General features: G+C 47.5%; 3 protein-coding genes across 9 annotated transcripts; 2 read left to right on the top strand and 1 right to left on the bottom strand.

Moving 5' to 3' along the window:
- The first annotated feature begins 21 nt into the window (after positions 1-21).
- Positions 22-4,073, top strand: LOC117146893 (integrator complex subunit 2). Its single transcript, XM_033313498.1, has 3 exons — positions 22-1,057; positions 1,373-3,009; positions 3,078-4,073. Exons 1-3 carry the CDS (start codon positions 242-244, stop codon positions 3,940-3,942), a joined length of 3,318 nt encoding a protein of 1,105 aa, XP_033169389.1. The 5' UTR covers positions 22-241; the 3' UTR covers positions 3,943-4,073.
- Positions 4,074-4,200: 127 nt separating this feature from the next.
- Positions 4,201-15,117, top strand: LOC117146892 (rho GTPase-activating protein 190). 7 transcript variants are annotated; one of them, XM_033313494.1, is made up of 16 exons: positions 4,201-4,301; positions 6,556-7,848; positions 7,981-8,663; positions 8,975-9,557; positions 9,637-9,815; positions 9,876-10,118; positions 10,184-10,249; positions 10,745-10,870; positions 11,934-11,978; positions 12,457-12,954; positions 13,374-13,598; positions 13,821-13,873; positions 13,950-14,346; positions 14,412-14,543; positions 14,602-14,746; positions 14,825-15,117. In XM_033313494.1, the coding sequence occupies exons 2-16, from the start codon at positions 6,566-6,568 to the stop codon at positions 15,021-15,023; spliced, it is 4,857 nt and encodes a 1,618-aa protein (XP_033169385.1). In that variant the 5' UTR covers positions 4,201-4,301; positions 6,556-6,565; the 3' UTR covers positions 15,024-15,117. The 7 variants fall into 7 exon arrangements, with proteins under 7 accessions (XP_033169385.1, XP_033169381.1, XP_033169386.1 ...); XM_033313490.1 differs by having other exon boundaries at positions 13,374-13,607; XM_033313491.1 differs by lacking the exon at positions 4,201-4,301 and adding an exon at positions 4,442-4,709 and having other exon boundaries at positions 13,374-13,607.
- Positions 15,118-17,463: 2,346 nt separating this feature from the next.
- LOC117146894 (probable ATP-dependent RNA helicase DDX10) lies at positions 17,464-20,322 on the bottom strand. Its single transcript, XM_033313499.1, has 2 exons — positions 19,867-20,322; positions 17,464-19,797 (listed from the first exon to the last, which is right to left on the bottom strand). The coding sequence occupies exons 1-2, from the start codon at positions 20,251-20,253 to the stop codon at positions 17,716-17,718; spliced, it is 2,469 nt and encodes an 822-aa protein (XP_033169390.1). The 5' UTR covers positions 20,254-20,322; the 3' UTR covers positions 17,464-17,715.
- Positions 20,323-20,555: the final 233 nt, after the last annotated feature.

Here is a 20,555-nt window from a genome sequence, read left to right as displayed (position 1 = left end):
TATTTTTGCAGCTTTTGCAACTGGCCACACTGACGTGTGTTGATTTTTGGATGCGGATCGCAGTGGATTCTCGGATTCTCCGGCATTCCCTGCCCCAACTACCGATCGCCGAGATTAAAGCATACCAGCGCCGGCATCTCCAGCACGGACACCCCGCCGGCCAGGCCAATAGAGCGGGACAACCGAGCACACGAGCATTGCCGGGTGCAACAAGTTGGAACGCAACGACGACGAGGACAAAATGCCGGTGAAGATGTACGATGTGTCGCCGCGCGTTTTCTGCGCCATGCAGAATCTGGACATCACCCTGCTGGCCAGCTATCCGGAGGCGGAGATTCGGCCCGTCCTGCCCTCTCTGGTGCGGATGAGCCTGCTGTCGCCATTGGACAACACCGAATCGTCGATGGAGTCGCGCAAAGAGATCCTGGCCGTGCTCATCGGCATCGAGGTGGTGAACAGCATCGTCTCCTACCTGCAAGTAAACTACCATGAGCTGGAGAACGAGCTAAAGAAGGAGCTGCAGGCCCGCCAGAAGACGGCCTTCTTCGAGGGACAGCAACACGAGTACGGTCTCCAGTCGGGCATCGCCCTGGGCTTTGAGCGGGCGGATGTGGCGCGCAAGGTGCGCGTGGTGCTCTCCGAGATCTTCAATCTGCAGCAGCAGGTCTCCGAGCAGAAACCGGCCGCCCACTCGGAGATGCTGGACGATGGCATCTATCTGGAGGAGGTGGTCGACATTCTGTGCATTGCTCTCGCCGAGCTGCCCTCCCTGCTGAACATACTGGAGCTAACGGACGCCCTTGTCCATGTGCCCAACGGGCATCGCATCATCTGCGCACTGGTCGCCAACTTTCCGGATTGCTATCGCGACGTTGTGTCCCATGTGATCGCCAACTGCGACGAGGATGGCAGCGATGGCAAGCACAGGTTGATGCTGCTCATGGGGCTCAGCGAGATGAATCCCTCCCAGGCGCTGGCCAACAGGTCCATGTGCGTGGATATGCTGAAGGTGCCGTCGTTTATGCTCAAGCTCACGCTCAAGCATCCCGAGGACCTGGTGAGTAGGGTAATATTGACCAGTAAGGTGCAGATTTACCACAACACCAATAATCGTTAGGAAATTCTTAGCATTTCATTTAAATGTTTAACATAAGAAATGTTTTTTGATCATATCTTGTTGATTGATCTTTATTATTTGCAGAACCATTCATTTGTAGTTCTGCTTATTAGTTTAAATATGCGTAAAGCAAAAGGGGGAAATTGTCGCTTAGCTATCTCCCTCTAATTCGCTAGCGCGATTGAATCTTGTTTGGACTTATGAAAATGTTTACGAATAATGAGATAACAATGCAAACTGGACCACTCCCCACAGATCGCCTTCCTCACGGGCCTGCTGCTGGGCAATGACCAGAATCTGCGCTCCTGGTTCGCCGCTTACATACGCTCCAGTCAGAAGCGGAAGGGGGACGCACTGAATCTGGTGCGCGTGGAGCTGCTGCAGAAGGTGATTCAAACGACGACCAATGCGGCGGAGCTGCGCGACTTCAATCTGCAGGGCGCGGTGCTGCTGCGTCTGTACTGTGCCCTGCGCGGCATCGGTGGCCTGAAGTTCAACGACGACGAGATCAATGCTCTGTCGCAGCTGGTCACGAGTTGTCCGCAGGCGACGCCCTCGGGCGTGAGATTCGTAACACTGGCGCTGTGCATGCTCATCGCCTGTCCCTCGCTGGTGTCCACCATTCCACTGGAGAACAAGGCTGTGGAGTGGTTGCAGTGGCTCATACGGGAGGATGCCTTCTTCTGCAAGCGCCCCGGTACTAGCACCTCGCTGGGTGAGATGCTCCTGCTGTTGGCCATTCACTTCCACAGCAATCAGATCTCGGCCATCAGCGAGATGGTCTGCTCCACGCTGTCCATGAAGATACCCATCCGACCGAACAGTACAAACAGAATCAAGCAGCTCTTCACGCAGGACCTGTTCACGGAGCAGGTGGTGGCGTTGCATGCGGTTCGCGTACCCGTCACTCCGAATTTAAATGGCACCATACTGTGCTACCTGCCGGTGCACTGCATCCAGCAACTGCTGAAATCGAGGACATTCCTCAAGCACAAAGTGCCTATTAAGTCGTGGATCTTCAAGCAAATATGCAGCTCGGTAAGGCCAGTGCATCCTGTGATGCCTGCCCTGGTGGAGGTCTTTGTCAACACGCTGATAATACCCAATCCCACCGGTAAGGTGAATATTGATCACATGCACCGCCCCTTCACTGAGGCCGAAATCTTGCACGTTTTCCGCACATCCAAGCTCACATTCTTCGCCGAGGAGCTGCCACCGATGGCGGAGAGTCAGGAGCTCAACCAGATTGAGGTGACGTGTCCACTAACCGCCCAGCTGCTGATGATCTACTACCTCATGTTGTACGAGGATACGCGGCTGATGAACCTCAGCGCTTTGGGTGGCCGCAAGCAAAAGGAGTACTCCAACAACTTCCTGGGCGGACTGCCACTGAAGTATTTGCTCCAGAAGGCGCACAGCTACCACAACGACTATCTCTCGCTCTTCCATCCGCTGCTGCGTTTGATTATCTCCAACTATCCGCATCTCAGCATGGTTGATGACTGGCTGGAGGAGCACAATCTGGCCCAGGGCAATTCCACGATGGTGGTAAGCAAGCATGAGCTCAAGCCGGAGCAACTGGATCGTGCACTGGCCGCCATCCAAACGAAACCGCATCTGGCCATCCGCGTGTTTAAGCAGCTACTCCAGATGCCCCCAGAAACGCAGGCGCAGTACGGACAACAGCTGGTGCAGCATCTGCCGATGGTGTTTGCCAAGTCGGTGCCGCGATACGTCAAGGATCTGTACAACGATATTTGGTTGCGCCTGAATGCCGTGCTGCCCACCACCCTGTGGATCATGTCGCTGCGAGCGATTACCAACGGCTCGGATACGAAGGACCGACGTACCTTTGCCAACGAGAGTCTTCTGGAGCCCATGGAGGTGCTAAGGTGGGTTGCCTTGTGATTTCCGTGTGTGTTGTTTCCTAAAATTCTTCCGCATTCCTTTTGACCAACAGTTGTCCACGCTTTGTATTCTGTTCGCCCTATCTGTTGATGATCCTGCTGCGCATCCTGAAGGGCAGCCTGGCCGCCTCGAAGACCTATCTCAACGTGCACATGCAGATGCAGCAGAAGCAGGTGGTGGACAAGAACGGAATGATGCAGACAGATGGGATTTGGGAGGACCTAAGGACCACGCTGATTGCCTCGCAGGAGAGCGCCGCCGTGCACATATTGCTGGAGGTGCTAGACTACATAGCCAGCAAGGCAACGGATCGGGTGTCGCATCTGGAGCTGCGTGAGATACAAGGCATCATTGGCACCTATGTGCATCAGGCATTCATCTCGGAGCCTTCGCTGGCGAAACTAGTACACTTCCAAACGTATCCAAAGTCGGTTATTCCCATGATGGTGGCCAGTGTGCCATCGATGCACATATGCATTGATTTCGTTCACGAATTCCTCAATGTCACCGAAATGGAAAAACAGATCTTCACCATCGATCTGACCTCCCATCTGGTGCTCAACTATTCGATACCCAAGAGTCTGGGCATCTCGAAATTCTGCCTGAATGTAATCCAAACGACGTTGTCCATGCTGACCGCATCGTCAAAGTGTAGATTCCTGCGCAATGTGATGCCAGCGATGGTTCGGTTCGTGGAAACGTTTCCCATTCTGGCCGACGACTGCGTCAACATCCTGATGACCACCGGGCGCATTCTGCATTCGCAGTCATCGCTGGGCATGACCACAATGGAAATGCCACTCACCGAGACCGATAAGCTCTGTTCGTATCGGGATGCCCAGCTCCACATCATCATGATCGAGGACGCGTTTAAGGCACTGGTCACGGCGGTCATGAAAAAATCGGACCTGTATTAGTTGGACTCGATCCCGCCTTGTTCTTCGTAGTCGTAAGCAACCCTTCCTCACTCCGCCTCCCGGCTGATTATAATAGTGCTTGTAAAATTTATAACAACATTGACTAGAATAAATAATTATTGCAAAAACCATTTAAATTTGGCGGCTAAAATATAAAAACGCAGGTGTTATCGGAATCTACTTTTATCGATAACCTACTTTGGTTAGCGAGTACGCCTACCAAATATTTTTTATCGTGCCCGGCCATGCCACCCATACGCGTATCGGTTTATCGATAAAAACTAACAAGCATCGACATTACTTCCAGCTCTAGTTTTTGTTGTTGTTAAATTAAAGCTCGGATGTGAATTACAATAATTGTGAGTAGCGTTCGTGCGTGCGTAATATGCGAATCGACTGGCATTCGGCATTGAGTTTTGTGTTTTGATTCCTGAATCGAGTCAGGACGTATCTGACCTGCTTTTCCAGTATGCGTTTACGATGCTGATTCGTAATTGTCCTTTGTATACGTTGTGTACGCGCTGCTCCTCTCTCCTCTCGCTCGCCCTCTCCCTCTCTCCCTTGTCTTGAGTGTGTGCGGCTGCTGTGTGCGTGTGTGTAAGTGAGTGAGAGTTTCGTGGTGGGAAAATAATTATTAAAGCAAATACAAGAAATACAATTGCTTAGTATTTTGTCAAGTGAGTGGCTGGAAAAGCCAAGAAGCACGGGCTTCAAGAAAAAGTGTCGTCGAGGCGGATTAAACTTGAATTCTTTGTGCGCAGCTGCAGGTAATTGTTCACACACACAGAACCCACGCACACACACGCAGCCAGCGAGCACGCAGAGAGAGTGAGATGCCCCGCTGCTGGGAGTGTGTGTGCCAGAGAGGGATGGCTAGGCGGATGCGGCAACAGTGTTTTTCTTTTCTGCAACAAATCTGAAAATTCGTTTCCAAAAATTGTATGGTGTTTTGTCTCTCGTCTTTGCGCTCAGCCGCTCCCGCCCCGCCCGTTTGTGTTTGTGTAATTGTACCGTTGCACATGCACTTGCAGTACTCTCTCTTCTCCTCTCCTTCCTCCTTTCTTTTTGCCTTTGTCGTTGTTGTTATCACTGGATCGTTGCTCTCCGCTTCTTTCGCTGTGGCTGTTGTTGTTGTTAGTTTTGTTGTGCAGCGCGGAGAATGTACAGGAAATCTGTTGCAGATCCAATTTCGCTTCTGCGCTGCACTTGCCCAGCATGTGTGTGTGTGTGCTCTTGCGGTGTTTGTCCGCCGGAAAAACTCAATTAAAGGCCAGTGGGGAATTTATTATTTCCACTCTCATTGAAACGCACAAACACACACACCCACATTATTGCACTCCCACTCGAGGATAACAGCAACAAATTGGAGTGCACTAGCAACAGCAACAACAAACACATTCACATCCGAATCCACCCACGCGCTCTCTCCGCTTTCCACTCTCAGTCGCTCGTGCTCGCTCACTCTGACTCTGATTCCCTCTCTTTAGAGAGTTGCGCCGTGTCGTTTGCAGCACCAAAAGAAGCGCTGCGACAGAACAACCGCCGCAGTCAGGACGGAAAAAGGATTTGTTGCAGACTGACTTTCCCTACTTGCCGAAAATGTTGTATAAAAACTAGCCATATAAATAAATACAAATATCAAACTAGGAACCCAAAAGAAAGCAGGTAAAACACAGCCTTGTGCGTTTGTTGTGAAATCGCGTTTCGCGGATATTCGCTGGCCAAAAATCACATGGAATGAATTTTCGGGCAGCGCCGGCATAAGAAAATCGCTTGCGCGTTTTTCTTCTCCGTTTCTGTTTTTTTTTTTTTTTTTTTTGTCACATCGCAGCAGCCAATCTCTCGCTCTGGCTCTCTCGTGTTTTTGGACCCCCAATCCGTGGATGTATCCGTAACTGCGTAGTTGTAGTCAAAAGGAACCCATGACAAAGTCCTAGACTGGCGAAAAGTGTGCGAAAATGTGAAGGTCCTGCGGCCAATTGGAGCAGACGGCGCGGGGGACACGGGGTGATTCTTCAACTCGAAGGTTATCTTGGATAATAGTCATCGGCTGGCATCGCAAGCCAGCCATTTGCCGTGAAAAAGTGACCAGAAATCGACGGTTTTCCTTTCCGGAGAAATTGAGAGGTTATCCCTGAATATCCAAAGATATCCATAAGCTGACGCTTTCACGTGAACACATTTGAATATAGTGAGCCGAGCCAAGGTCTATCCTACGCTTTTTTCTTTCGTATATCCATATAAAAAGGAATATATCTTTTATGTGAAATCCTGAAAAAAATAGCATTTATATTACCCTTTCCATACAACGTTAACAGGTTATCCCTTATGTGATATCTTCAAATATTACCTTTACACCTGATTGAATGAATCAATTTGCGATGGATACAATGTTACAACATTGTGTCATGTTGATAGGCATGTGAGGAAAAGCGCCAGTAGATAACACCTTATCGATATGATAAGGCATAATCGTACCTTTGAACAAAAACACCTGCAGAATTCCAAATCCGGAATTACCTATTCCATAACATTTGGATGTACTTTTAGCATTTATCTGCGAGTCTATAAGCCAGTATCTAATTCTCTCCTTCGACTGTTGAATCCTTGCAGGAACGTCAAGATGCGTCAGTTTAACATCTCGGTCATTGGACTATCCGGGACCGAAAAGGACCGTGGCCAGGTGGGAGTGGGCAAGTCATGCCTGTGCAACAGATTCATGCGCCCGATGGCCGACGACTACTTCATCGATCACATATCAGTGCTTAGCCAAAGCGACTTTAGTGGCCGGATCGTGAACAACGACCACTTCCTTTATTGGGGCGATGTGCGCAAGACGACGGATGAGGGCGTCGAGTACCAGTTTAATATCATCGAGCAGACGGAGTTCATGGACGACTCCACGTTCCAAGCCTTTAAGGTGGGAAAGATGGATCCATACTCAAAGCGGTGCACGGCCACCAAGGTCTTCTCCGCGGAGAAGCTAATGTACATATGCAAGAATCAGTTGGGCATCGAGAAGGAGTACGAACAGAAGGTCATGCCCGATGGCCGACTCAGTATCGATGGCTTTGTCGTCGTCTTCGACGTGAGTCCAGTTCCCAATCGCAGTGTGGAGAAGCAGGTGGAGTTCGTGCAGAATGTCATCGCAACCATACTAAAGAACAAGAAGCCCCTGGTGCTGGTGACCACAAAGAACGACGATGCCTATGAGTTGTATGTTCGTGAGGCGGAGAAGATTAGCCAGCGAAAGGACTACAAGAGCACCGTGCAGCTAATCGAGACGTCGGCCCACGAGAGCATCAACATCGATTTGGCATTCCTCCTGCTCGCCCAGATGATCGACAAGGTTAAGAACCGGGTCAAGATCATCTCCTACCAGGAGTCGGCCAAGTCACGCAAAGAACTGCTCGACACACGGTCCGAGGCGGTGACGCGACTAATACGCAACCAGATCACCGACTATCACGTCCTGTGGTCGCAGGGCTCCAAGATGCTGTCACAGTATCGCGAGTGGAACGAGTTCCTCAACATATTCGGTCATGAGGCCGGCCAAAAGCTATTCCGGCGGCACATGAAGAAGCTGCGCGACGATCATCTGAACAAAAAACTGCATCAGTACTTGGATAAGTTTGCCCTGGCGCTGGAGTACCTGCTGCCGGACATCGGTGCTTTGAATATCAGCGATGACGATGCTTGGGAGTGCGCCAGGAACTATCTGCAGAATCACATCGAGTTCGAGCAGTACTTCTTCGAGTGCCCGCAGGCCTCGTGGACGGAGCTGGTGGACATGGACGAGGCGGAGGATGAGGCCCGCATTCCCTTTGATGTGCTAGAGACTTCCGAGGCAGAGACTGTCTTCCGTAACTACTTGAACTCGGTGCAGCAGGACAAGAAAAAAATTGGGTGAGTTCAGACCAAACGTGTAATTCCATTATGGCACTTTACAAATGTAGGCATTTTACAATTACTGTATTGATCCATTGAGTTGTCAGTTATATATAAAACCTTTCTATACCATTCTATTACCACCCTTAGATGGAAGCAGCAATTTAAAATGCTACTTGAGGAGTCGGGCTTTGTAACGCCCGGCAAGCAGCTGTCTGAGGTGCGAGTCCTCTTCATGGGACGCGAATGCTTTGAGGCGCTTTCGGAGCACGACTGCCAGCAGATCTACGACATCCACCAGGACGACATCATCGAGAAGAGCAAACAGAATTTTGTGGAGCTCCTGCTGGAACACGCTCAATATTTTCTACAGTTCAAGAACGTTGACAACATCACTCAGGAAGATGTGCGCCAGATAACTGATGTCATACAGGAGGATTCACGCTACAAGATGCTCGATCGCTTGGACCAGGAGCGGCGGTTGATGCTTGTCCAGCACCTGCGCTTTATCCACTGCCCCATCCGCGATCACTGTCCCTTCTTCTACAACTGTGTGGATAGCCTGATTGAGGAGGTGTTGTCCGACAAGTCGGCCAGCAACCACAAGACGCCCAGCGGCGGTGGCTGGAAGAGTTCCGGCAGCGGCAGTGACCGCACGCTCAATCTGCTGATCGTGGGCTCCGAGCACCTGGCCAGCGATTTGCTCAACGACATCCGCATTTGTACCGGTAGCAAGGGCGAGTACATCTACGAGAACCAGACGTATTATCTCAATTACCGAATCGCCAACGGCGACATGGAGGCCTTCAAGGCCATAGATGTCTACTCGAGTGGTAGGTTTGGGGCTTCATAGAATCGCAAATAGGGGCTGGCACCTTTTAATAAGTAAAGCTCACTCAAGTAATTGCACTTAATTGCCCTGCGGCTCAATATGCTTCCAAGATATAGTAGTTAGCTAATTAACGGACTAACGAATTTCTATTGCTGGCATATGATATCATATTGCTTACTCACAGCCTTTAGATTTTGTATTACTAATTGCTTACTGATGATTGTTTTTGCTTAATGGAAAAACAACCTATAACACAAAGAAATGTTTTAAACGTTCCATCTACTGTAACTAAGAAATTTCGATACTTTGCAGGTCTTATTTGCGTGTACTCCAATCAGCAATCTTTTGAGACGCTCAAGGACAACTTAGAGCGCACGTTGCTCTGCAATCTGGAGCTGGAGGACAAGTTCGAGAATCTGCCGATCGTGCTGGTGTACCAGCCACAGGATCTCAAGGAGAACGAGGTGGAATACTTGCGCAACGAGGGCATGCGCCTGTCGGAGATGCTGCACTGCGACTTCATTGATCATACGCAAAATCATCAGAAGTACGTCTATGACATACTTAACATAGTCATCCTGTCGCTGAAGCTGACTGAGATGAAGAGCTACGAGCCGTATCCCTCCAATCACACCGATCTGCGCATCCTGTGCTGCATCTTTTGTGGCGATCAGTATGACATCGAGAACATTGTCCAGCCGCTGGTGGAGGAATCGACGCTGGTCAAGGCCAACGAGCACTCCATCATTGTCGACGTCTTTATTGGCGATGCCAAGCGACGGGTCGAGTTTATCCTTTCCTCATATCATGGCACTAGCCAGTACCGCGATGAACTAATCCATGGCTATATTTACTTTTACTCGGCCAAGCGTCGATCTTCGTTGGCAAATCTAAGGTGAGTTAACTTATCTATTACGATCTAAGGCATTTTCAAGCATTAGAGAATTGTTTTTATTTTTGTTCTTCGTGTTTAGCATCCTGGCAGCCCAGAATGCCAACATTCCATTGCAGATTATAGCGGTGACCGAGAGCGGGGGCGTTAATGCGTTCTTCAATAGCGATATTTGCCAGTTTCTGATCACCGAGGGCAATGCGGTGGCCGATCGCTTCAAGGGCAGCTTCATGACCTTCTCGGCGGATCAATATGTCAAGTGTAAGTGAGCTATGGACCGAATTAGAGGCTTTGAATCTAACATTGTGGCTCGTTTTACAGTTGCGTTCTATAATCCATTCCTGAAGACAGCCTGGGACAACAAGTACGAGGTGGAGAACCTGCATGTGGAGGAGTCAATTACTTTGGATTCGGGCGAGGGCACGCTGGAGAACTCGGTTAACCAGATGCCACGCCCGCCGCCGCGCCACGAGAGCTACATGCTGTCCAATACGCTGGGAACCGACGGATCCGGCAGTGAGAATTACGAAATGGCTCCTACCCGATCTCTCAACTCATTAAATGGTGAGTCAGTCCATCGAGCCAATGTTGCCGACAGCCCTCCTAACCGCTTATCATTCGATTTGCAGAAGAAAGAGATATATCATTAGATGAAATCTACGATGACAACGAAAAGCCGAAGCACCTGCATCAAAGTAAGTTCCATGCTGGCCACTGATCCCACACGACCAAGCCAAAAGACCCCACCTAAAGCTAAACCAAACCCAATAACAAAAAGAAACCAAACTCATTCAGAATTCGTGGTCCATAGCCAATTAACTATATATATATATATATTATACATACCCATATACGATATAATTATCCACGTATGAATATTCATCCATTCCATCATCCGAACCATTCATTCATTCATTTATTCATCCATCCGATTCATTGCCAACTCGTGGATATCGAGATCATGCCATTTCCATGCCATACCATATACTTATATGCGCCATATCTATCTATATCATATATATAATGATTATTATTAATTAACGATTAACCTTAACCATTTTTTATCGATTTATCTCTGTGTGTGTATTTGTTGTTGTCGTTTTGCCTATTGCAAATCAAATTATTTGCTCTCAAACAAACAAAATACTCAATCGAAAAAAAAAACAAAAAACAAAACGAAAATATATAAGGATTCCAGATATTCCCTCCTCCAACAACTCCTCCAGAGCCAGCCCCTCCAGATCATCAGCTCATTACATGCACATATAAGAGTCAATTCGTTTCGGCTTCAGAATCAAGTTTGGAAGAAATAACATGTAATCTAACTATTTGAATATATTTCTCCTATATTCTCGTTTATATCTCTTATCTCTATCTCTATCTGTCTCCCTCTATCTCGTTATCATCCCCTAGAGTTTTGAATTATTTTTTTGGTTTCCTTGTTGTGATCACTCGAAAAAACACCAACGAATCTTCACCAACCAACCCGTCAATCCTCTCCTAAACAACTCTTTCTTCCCTTTGATTCTTCATTTTCGGGTAAAGCTGGTGAGGTGACATCCTTACAGAGAAGTATATCCTAATTTTTTGAATTGTTTTGCAATATTTCGTTTGAATTGTAAAAATTAGGAAGCGAATAGACTCGAACTATGATGGATTGTTTTTAAAGCTCTGTAAATAGTTTGTAATATACCATTCTAGCAATTTGGCGAATGCTATATTGCAGAATTGTGATAAAGTTGCATATGCATATTGACGAGAAAGTGTATATATATATAAATTCTCCTTCGACTTTGTTATGTAGATTAAAATAATGTAGAAATCGCCCAACGTATATTATGGTATTGTAGGTCAAGTTGAGAAAGATCTAGATTTTGACAGTATGCTTTTCTGGGCATCCTCTGCAAGGATAACTCACCAGATCTATCCAGGCGATCTTAATCAATCGAATCAACTTTCATTCGCTCCACCACCTGAATGTTTCTACCCGCTCCTCCCGGTTTTTTTTCCGAATGTTCTTTTGCTATGTTAACTCCTTGGTTTTCGTAAGCTCTTCAGTTCCGTTCAGAGCCCGTACTGTCTGCCAGTAACTGTTTATGTATATATTCCGTGTGCCCATGTCCACCATGTAGCCATGTTGCCATGGTCCCCGACCCACGACCCCGGCTAAAAAGCAAATCCAAATCCCCATATCGATGGGAATCGATTGTACTGTACAGATGTTCTTTCGTTCGTTTGCTGTTCCCCACGTTCTCCTTTTGCTTTGCTCAATCTGTTCCTCTTCATTTTTTGTGAAATCACTCGTCGGAACTTGAATCCATTTCAAATCTGATGAATCCGGTGTGTTTGCTCTCGTTTTTCTCATTTCCCGACAAGCAGCGGATGTCAGCGGGTCCAAGGATTCACTGGCCACCCATGATGCAGGTTATTCTCACGATTCACTTACGTTCTAGACACTAGATTAAGTCGTTTTTTTTCTGTTGTGTTCAAACTTGCAACCGAAGCACTGCCTGAATATATCCAATCAAACCAAATCCAATCCCCGGCACGAATCCCCCGAGTTTATTTAGCTGCCTGCCCCTTTTTGCATTTCCTGCACATATTCGTTAAATGCTGCACAACTTCTTGAATATAAAATGAATAATATTTTAACTGTTCAAATCAATTCAAAAAGTATTTCAATTCTCGAGTTATTCTGTTACTAATACGCATATGCGTATATTTTTATGTAATTTTGATAACAGCTCACATATTAAATTATTCGTTTTATATCAAGTTAAAATTGTGCCCCAGATCGATGCATTTATAGTTTGAGAAGTTTCCACGAGGAGAATCTCCTTCGATTGGGCTAATTGTGAATCTCTGCTTCTCTCGCCCAACTTAACTCGCGTGGATAATTTAGAGTGGCTGGAGGACAAGAGCGATGGGCGGCGCAACATGAACAAGAACTTGATTTGGAACAACTTCAGCGGATCCACACATGCCTACACCACCGGTCGCCGTCACATTGACTCCAATCTGAACAAAATCCGCCCGAAGGGACCCAGTCAAACGCTCAAAGTTGGCGAGGCGCCCAGTCGCAATTGCCCGGCCATGAGCTCCTCCACCTTCACCCTGCCCACGCAGCAGCCGGGCAAGCTGAACATGAAGAACTTCCAGCTGGTCAGCGATGCGGTGGCCAAGATGAATTTCACCGGCTCCGGTTCGGGCTCGGGTTCTGGCTCGGGATCGGGCAGCACTGGACTGGGCCTGGGTCTGGGCTCCGGCAGTGGCTGCATGGGAGATTCGTTTTTGGAGCCGAGCGACAAGGACGGCAAGCGCTACGATCATGCCCAGTTGGATGGCGAGGATGAGGATTCCGAGGAGCTCGCCGAGTACGAGCAGATCTACGAAAATGAAGGTATTGATGCCGGGGAAAATCCGTTGCAGCTCCATCATCGTTTCGCTAGTACTAACTATCTGCTCCTCGCCCACTAACTCACCCAAATCACTCGCCCTGCACACCGACAATTTGATGACTCCACGAACTTGATGCTAACAGATCGAAATTATATATATTTTTGAATTTCAATAACCCTCGAAACGTTTTTTTTTTCTCTTTATCGAAAAGAACGCATTTGTTATTATTTATATTATTTATATCAAAGCTGTATCACAACTTAGCTTTAAAATGTTATGATCAAGTTCCTTTTGGAGAGTGCACCATTGATTCTCGAACAAAGCACTGTCCTGTGTCCCTCGCTCCTCCTTGCGCCAACGCAATCATCTCCGAACCAAGTGGAACGTTCTTCTCAAACCAATCTTCCATGTCATCCGCAGACTGCACCGAATCGGACAGCTGTGCCAGTTCCACGGAGCGACGGGTGCGCCAGCAGAATGCCTACTATAAGGCCAGCAAGAAGCCGGTGGCCGCCAAGAAGCAGAAGAAGAAGAAGGTGGCCATTCCGGTGCAGACACCGCGTGTTCCTCCGTTCGGCTCGTATGTGAGTCCGCCGGAGATTCCGCTGCACTACCAGCGCATGGCCGTTGGCGGCAGCGGGCCAGGTGAGAAAAGTATGTGTCGTGATATGTGTTTTCTGTTTATTTGTATGTATTTCTTCACCGGAAGTTGGCAAACTGTCTGTATCTAGAAAATCTTTGAAGGTAAACGGTGCAGTGGCTGCAAGTGGGGAATGCTGCATCGTTTACAACTAAATTTGATTCATTTCTTAACCAAATACAAATACAAAATATCTAATGGATTGTATATTCTTTGAATTTTCGCAGAGAAAGCAGAGCCTTGCGTTCCCGAGTTCATGAAGAGTGACAAGTCGCCAGAGGTGAGTGTCCGTCCTTGACATAATATTTACTATTGTCCCACTTGAACTGACCATTGTTATCCTTCTCCGTCTGCAGTATTCCATGGTGCCAGAGCTGGCGGGTGCCGGCATCTTCGGTGCAGAGAATCTGCCCGAGTACAACATGAACCAGGCCAAATGCTTGAAGGACTTTGAGAAGCTGGAGAAGCGGCGCATCAAGGAGGAAACGGCCAGGCAGCGCAAGCTCCAGGAAAAGGAGAAGGAGCAAGAGAAGAAGCTCAAGCGCAAACTAAAGCAGAATGCCAAGGGTCTGGTTGAATCCGCGGAGGCGCAATTTGGCAAGCTGATGATTACCTCCGAGCAGGGCGAGATCCCCATCTTCCTCAACAAGTGCGTCGAGTTCATCGAGAAGGAAGGCCTGGACTCCGAGGGCATTTATAGGGTGCCCGGAAGTAGGGCGCATGTCGACATGTTGTTCCAACGCTTCGAAGAGGGTAAGTGTGTCCTACGGACATCAGGCCTTACAGGCACAACAAATTGATGATGTTTTCAAATGCAGATACCAATACTGAGATTGATGCGCTCGACATTCCCGTCAATGCCGTGGCCACGGCACTTAAGGACTTCTTCTCCAAGCGCCTGCCTCCGCTGTTCAGCAAGGACATCATCAAGGAGCTGGAGGAGATTGCCGGTATGTAGCAACCATATTGCACTCACTTCGAACGGCTCTAACTCCATTTTCCGTGAAGGTTCCCGAGGCGTCGGCAATTCCAAGCTGAATGTGGAGGTCAAAACGGACCGGAGTTGCCGCTTGATAGCTTTAAAATCGCTGCTCCAGAAGCTGCCGCCCATCAACTTTGCCATACTCAAATACATATTCCAGCACTTTGTGCAGTAAGTTGAAGGGGGGACGTTTGGGGAATCCACTGTCTGTGATTCGTTGATACTTACTTTTGTGTTTGCTCCACACAGCGTATCGGACAACTCGAAGCTGAATAGCATGGACAGCAAGAACTTGGCCATTTGCTGGTGGCCCACACTCATACCCATCGACTTCACCGACATGGGCCACTTCGAACAACTGCGTCCGTATCTGGAGGACATTGTCCAGACAATGATTGACCAGTTCCCGTATCTGTTCTGCGGCAAGGATGCTTTTGTCATGGTCTAGGCCTAGATGCCCGCCAGGCCATGGCACACTTGGACTTCTACTTGACCGCCGGACGCGAAGCCAAAACGAGATAGTTAGATTCAATGTGCGTTTGTGTATGAATGTGGGCCATGTGCCAGTGCCATGTGTGCCATGTGTGCTTTGTGTTTTTTGGGTGAACTAAGGAGCATATTAGTAATAGCCATAGAGAGAAGATAGCAGGAGGAAGCTGGAGGAGGCAGGAGGCGTTAGCAGGAGGCAGCCCATCGATCGATCGATTCATTCAAATGAGGATCAGCAGCCAGGCATATACATATTTATAATAGTATATAATATACTTGGGTCTATTGTGTGCAGTGTGTGTGTTTCGTGATTCCTGATTGTGTGTGCGAGCGTGCGAGCGAGACAACAGAACTTGGCTAAGTAGGGTATATTTATTTTTTATATATACAATATATATTTTGTATCGATGGCTTTGTTGTGTTTCCGTGATATATGTAAACGCGTCAAGTATTTTCTCTGTGTGGTGTTGCGTTCCCCTTGTCGTTGAATCCATTGAGTGAGACCTCCCCTCGCCGCCCCCCACTCCCCGCCCCTCGGCCGACGCCAGTCTCCTCGTCCTCGTCCTCCTCCCCTGCCAACCGCCACCCACAAACGCTCCACCCATCTCGAGGGGCGGGGCGGGGGCGCCAACGACAACGCACAACAGCAGGAACAAGAACATGACTAAAAACTAAAACAAAACAAAAAACAAAAATAAGAGAAGGAGGGAGAGAAAACCAAGCGATATATATGTGAAAGCATGGGGAGATATCTAGTAGGATGTCTGCAGGAAGATGGTTAAATAAAATTTACTGTGTATCTGTGTATGTTATAAATGTAATTGTAATTGTGTGTTTAAAATAATGCGCGATCAGCCAACAAATTTTCACATATGTAAACACAATAGCGATAATGCTAGATATATGATATATATATATTTAAATACCACTAAATGTCTGTGTGTCTAGTATAGGAGAAAGTAGGAGAGGTGGAACCGGAGGAGCAGGGGGAGGGGGAGAGAAAGGATGAGCGAAACGAAGTAAGGAATACACTATAAACAAAATGCAAATGCAAATGCGAAAAAACAACCAATAAGAACAACAGAGCAAAATCTAATTTTCGAGCTAAACTAAATGTGCATCTCAGTGTGTGTGTCTGTCTGTATATGTATGTTTGTCATCCAACTAGATATACACTATATAATTATATAGCTACCATATAAGCAAGAAATGATAATTACTACGGCAAAGGAAATCTCCCACAAAAACTACAAATAAAGTTAATAATAAAAGCTAAAAACAAAAAACCAATATATACAAATACAAAACGATTGAAGCGAGCGAAGTGAAATAAAACTCAACTTTCCCCCACACTCGAATCTCCGATGATTGTCTAATTGATATTTGCATTAGCCAGGCATATAATCCTTAATGTAATACTCTCTATCTGTCTCTCAAGAAAACCAAAACCAAATTCTCTGTGTGTGTGTGTGTGAATTAGTGAAAAACAACAACAAATTATACAATTTCTAACCATGTACGCATATATATTTTAACTAAAACCAGCGAGCAGCAGATTTTCAACAAACGCAATTTCCACAGGCAGAAGGAACGACTAAAAAATGCAAAATGCAAATGCAAATCGTAAACAATTGTAGACAACATACGCCTAAGTGTTATTCCTTGTAATTGAGCATTAATTTTTTATATACAAACCGAAACCTAATTACATATATAATTGTGTATCTTGTGTCTGAAACGGACCTCAAACTCAAAGCAAGAAAATAACGCGAGATCTGTTGCCAAACAAAACAAAACAAAATGAAAACAGAAGAAAAAAGCACTCCAAATGAAATTTACAACAAATAACGAGAGAAAAAGAAAAGAACAGAAAAACTTAACCATTATATAGTATAATTTGTATAGATGTGTGTCTATTGCATTATTTGTACACGTACATATATACGCTAAACTGAAACAAAAACATAAAACATTGAAAAAAAAAAAACAAGCAAATATGTCTAAACAAAACGAAACAAAGCATAAAAAAAAAAGCAAAACAAATCGAACAAAAAAATTGTAATTGACGTGATGTGTAATGATATTTTTAAAAGCAAATTTTATGCCACGCCCATGCCACGCAACCACGCCTACTTTTCAAACTGAAAAGGAGACTCCCCCCTTCCCCTCAAAAACCAAACCCTTCCCGCGCAGAATCCAGCGAATCCCCCATACCGCAACCCCCGTCCGAACTCCAACACTCACATCGAAGCTGCGGATTCTGGATGCCGGATACGCCAAGTCAGATGGGTGACCACCGCTCCTGGGCTCCATCCGATGGGCTGGTAGCGGTGTGGAGCTGTCACAACCGAAAGACGAGGGAAAACATAATGAAATCAAATCAAACGAAACAAAAGTAATAAATTTGTGGGCATTTTCCAAATATTTGTGAAGCATTTGAAAAGCGACTTTTTACTGGGGGTAAAAGACAAAAAAAAGCATTTCAGAACATCCTCATAGATGCAAATGTATCTTTTTAGCTGACCCAAGGAATAGCAAAGGGTTAATCCCCATGAAACTAACATCGGTAATTGAAGTATCCATAAAAACAAACTTCTTTTAAACTACATGGTTATTTTTACAAAGTAGTTGGCATTAATTTATTCCCCCACTTAGCTACCCAAAAGACTGGCTGCTATGGCTTCCGTGTCCATTAGAGTCATCTTGTTCGTCAGCTTGGACTTTTTGTAGGCGGGTTCATCGTCGGAGATGTCGTCGTCGTCGCTGTCGTCAGCCTCCCCGTCATCGGATGCATCATCGCTGGACTCTGATTTGGATTCATTTCGATCCGAACCGTTAGGCTTATTTTTGTAGACCTTGTCGGGATCCGGCAGCCAGGAGAGGTCCACTGAATGGTCACTCTCACTGCCAGCATCGTCGGCATTGTCATCGTTCTGTTGCTCCTCTTCCTCGTCGCTGCCCTTGGCCTCCTCCGTCTTTTTGCGCAGCTTCTCGCGCTGCAGTTTGTGCCGCTTTTTGACCAGTTCCCGGAACCGCTGCTTGTCATATTGATCCTCCTCGGTGAGCAGCGCCTTGGACAGCACTAGATTAATGCCTCCATCGTCGTCGTCCCGGTTGACTGTTCTTTGCCTGGCACTCAAGGCCTTCATTTGGCTGCGATCATCTGCCATAGTTTCGCCCTCGTCATCAAACTTCAGCTTGGAGTTGACCTGCAGGTTCTTCTTCAGCGCCTTCTTGGCCAGCGAGGCCTTGGTTACCAGCTTCTCTCGCTTGGGCACTACAAGTGGGACCTCTGCCTGTGCCTCCTCTTCGTCCAGTTTCACTGGCTCTCCTTCCACATCGTGATCCTTACGTTTCACCTTAATAAAGTCATCGTCATCACTGTTCTCTTCATCCTCGTCACCGCCGCCAAAGCTCTGCTGCTTGGTCAGCTTGCTGAGCAATGGATTGATCGATGTTGCGTTATCACCCTGTTCCTTCTGCTGCTGTAGCTGTTTCTGGCGCCACAGGAATTTTTCGAGGAAGGGAACACGCGGCGTAACCGCCAAGCCGAGCGACTGGGCAAATGCATCTAGATCCAGGCTGAACACATTAAACAAGCGCTTGTTGCGCATCAGGAACACGGATTTTATGTAGGAGAGGAAGGCACGCTGGGCGGTTGCCCTCAGCTCGGGAAATTGGGCCAGAAAGGCCTCGATCTTGACGCGCGGCGAGAAGAGCTTCTTGGGATCGATTTGCACACAACGAATGTCGATATTCAACTGTTCCTTAAGCGCACTAATCATGTACTCCTCCTCGCTGGGTGTCAAAACCAACAGACACTCGCCGCGTGTCTTGTTCCGCGCAGATCGTCCAGCTCGATGAATGTACTGTGAAACATCCTCCGGGCAGTCCAACTGCACCACCCAATTGACGGCAGGAAAGTCCAGACCACGTGATGCCACATCAGTGGAGAACATGACGACGTGGCTCTTGCGAAGGAAATCCTCGTAGATGGCAATACGACGATCCTGATGGAGGGTTCCATAGAGAGCCAGCAGCGGGCTACCCGGCCGCAGTTTACAAAATATCTCGTACAGGTACTTGGCCTGCTTGCAACTGGACACGAACACAATGATCTTCTGCTTCAAATGGTTCTTGATGAACGACCACAGCATGGTGATCTTGTCCTCCAGGTTCAACACCACATAGCTCTGCTGCAAAAGCTCGGGAACTGCCAACACAGCTGTGTTCGGAGCCTTCTTCGTGCTGGCATTGGGCTCTTCGCCTGGCGTGGCTCCTCCGTAGCCTACGTAGACCGGATCCTTTAGATTAAGCCTCGCCAAATCCTGCACCGTATTCGTTTGCGTGGCCGAGAATAGCAGCGTTTGACGCGCAGGTGGGAAATTTTCTATGATTGAATTTAGGGTCTTCTGGAAACCCATATCCAAACAACGATCGGCTTCATCCAGGACCAACATCTCCATGGTGCTTGTATTGAAGAGAGGATTCTCGTCCATGTGCTGCAGCAGCCTGCCGGGTGTGCAGATCAGTATGTTGCACTGGTCCATGCGAGTGCGTTCGAACTTCAGGTTCTTGCCTCCGATGATGAGGCCGGCGGAGAAGTCGTGGTGCTTGCCAACCTTCTTTAGGGTCTCGAAGATCTGGTAGGCCAGCTCGCGGGTGGGCGAGATGATGATTGCGCCAACGCCATCGGTGCGCGACCATTTGTTCATGAACAGATGCTCCAGAACCTGCAATAAATGAACCATTGTATAACTTGCAGCCGGCAATTTCTTTCGAAGGGACGAGGACCAACTTACGGGTATGAGAAAGGCCAGTGTCTTGCCACTGCCTGTGATGGCCGCGCCCAGCACATCTTTGCCCTGCAGTGCGGGTCCAATGCTGTCCCGTTGCACCTGCGTGGGATGCACGAACTTGGACTCCGCCAGTGCCTTTTGGGTCTTCTTGGACAGCGGAAACTGGGCGAACTTCTTAATGGCAGTAGCATCGATCTCGGCATATTTGGTCTTGAGTTCTTGGATCTCCGCTTCGGTGGCGGCCAGTCGCGACTTGTTGATCTCCTGTCGCGGACGCTTTTGGCTGTTGTCGCCGCTTTTCCGGCCACCAGCAGCTCCTTTGAACGTGCCGGAACCCGGCTTGAAACGCGGACCCGGTTTGCCGGGTCCCTTGGGTTTCTGGCGCTGCATACCCTCTGTTTTTTTGACCAAAATGCGGTCGTTTCGAAACGTATTGAAATTCGCACGCGGTTGAAATTAGGGATGAGAGAAGAAACGATTATTAAATCGATTAATTCGCTTAATTCGAATTCGATCAATTCAAGGCGACCACTGATTTGTATTACCGTTTCTAGAAATTTGGAAAGAAATAATTTTCTTACTTTCTTACTTCGATTCGATCTCGGGAATTCGATTGATAAACATCAAATAAATATTCCCAAGGATATATATATTTATATATATTGATAAAACTGCATATCCTGACTTCGTGA

The sequence above is a fragment of the Drosophila mauritiana genome, chromosome X, assembly GCF_004382145.1.
Source record: "Drosophila mauritiana strain mau12 chromosome X, ASM438214v1, whole genome shotgun sequence".
Taxonomy (NCBI): Eukaryota; Metazoa; Arthropoda; class Insecta; order Diptera; family Drosophilidae; genus Drosophila; species Drosophila mauritiana.
Note: the sequence above shows the minus strand (reverse complement) of the source record. Positions and strands in the feature narration are given on the sequence as shown.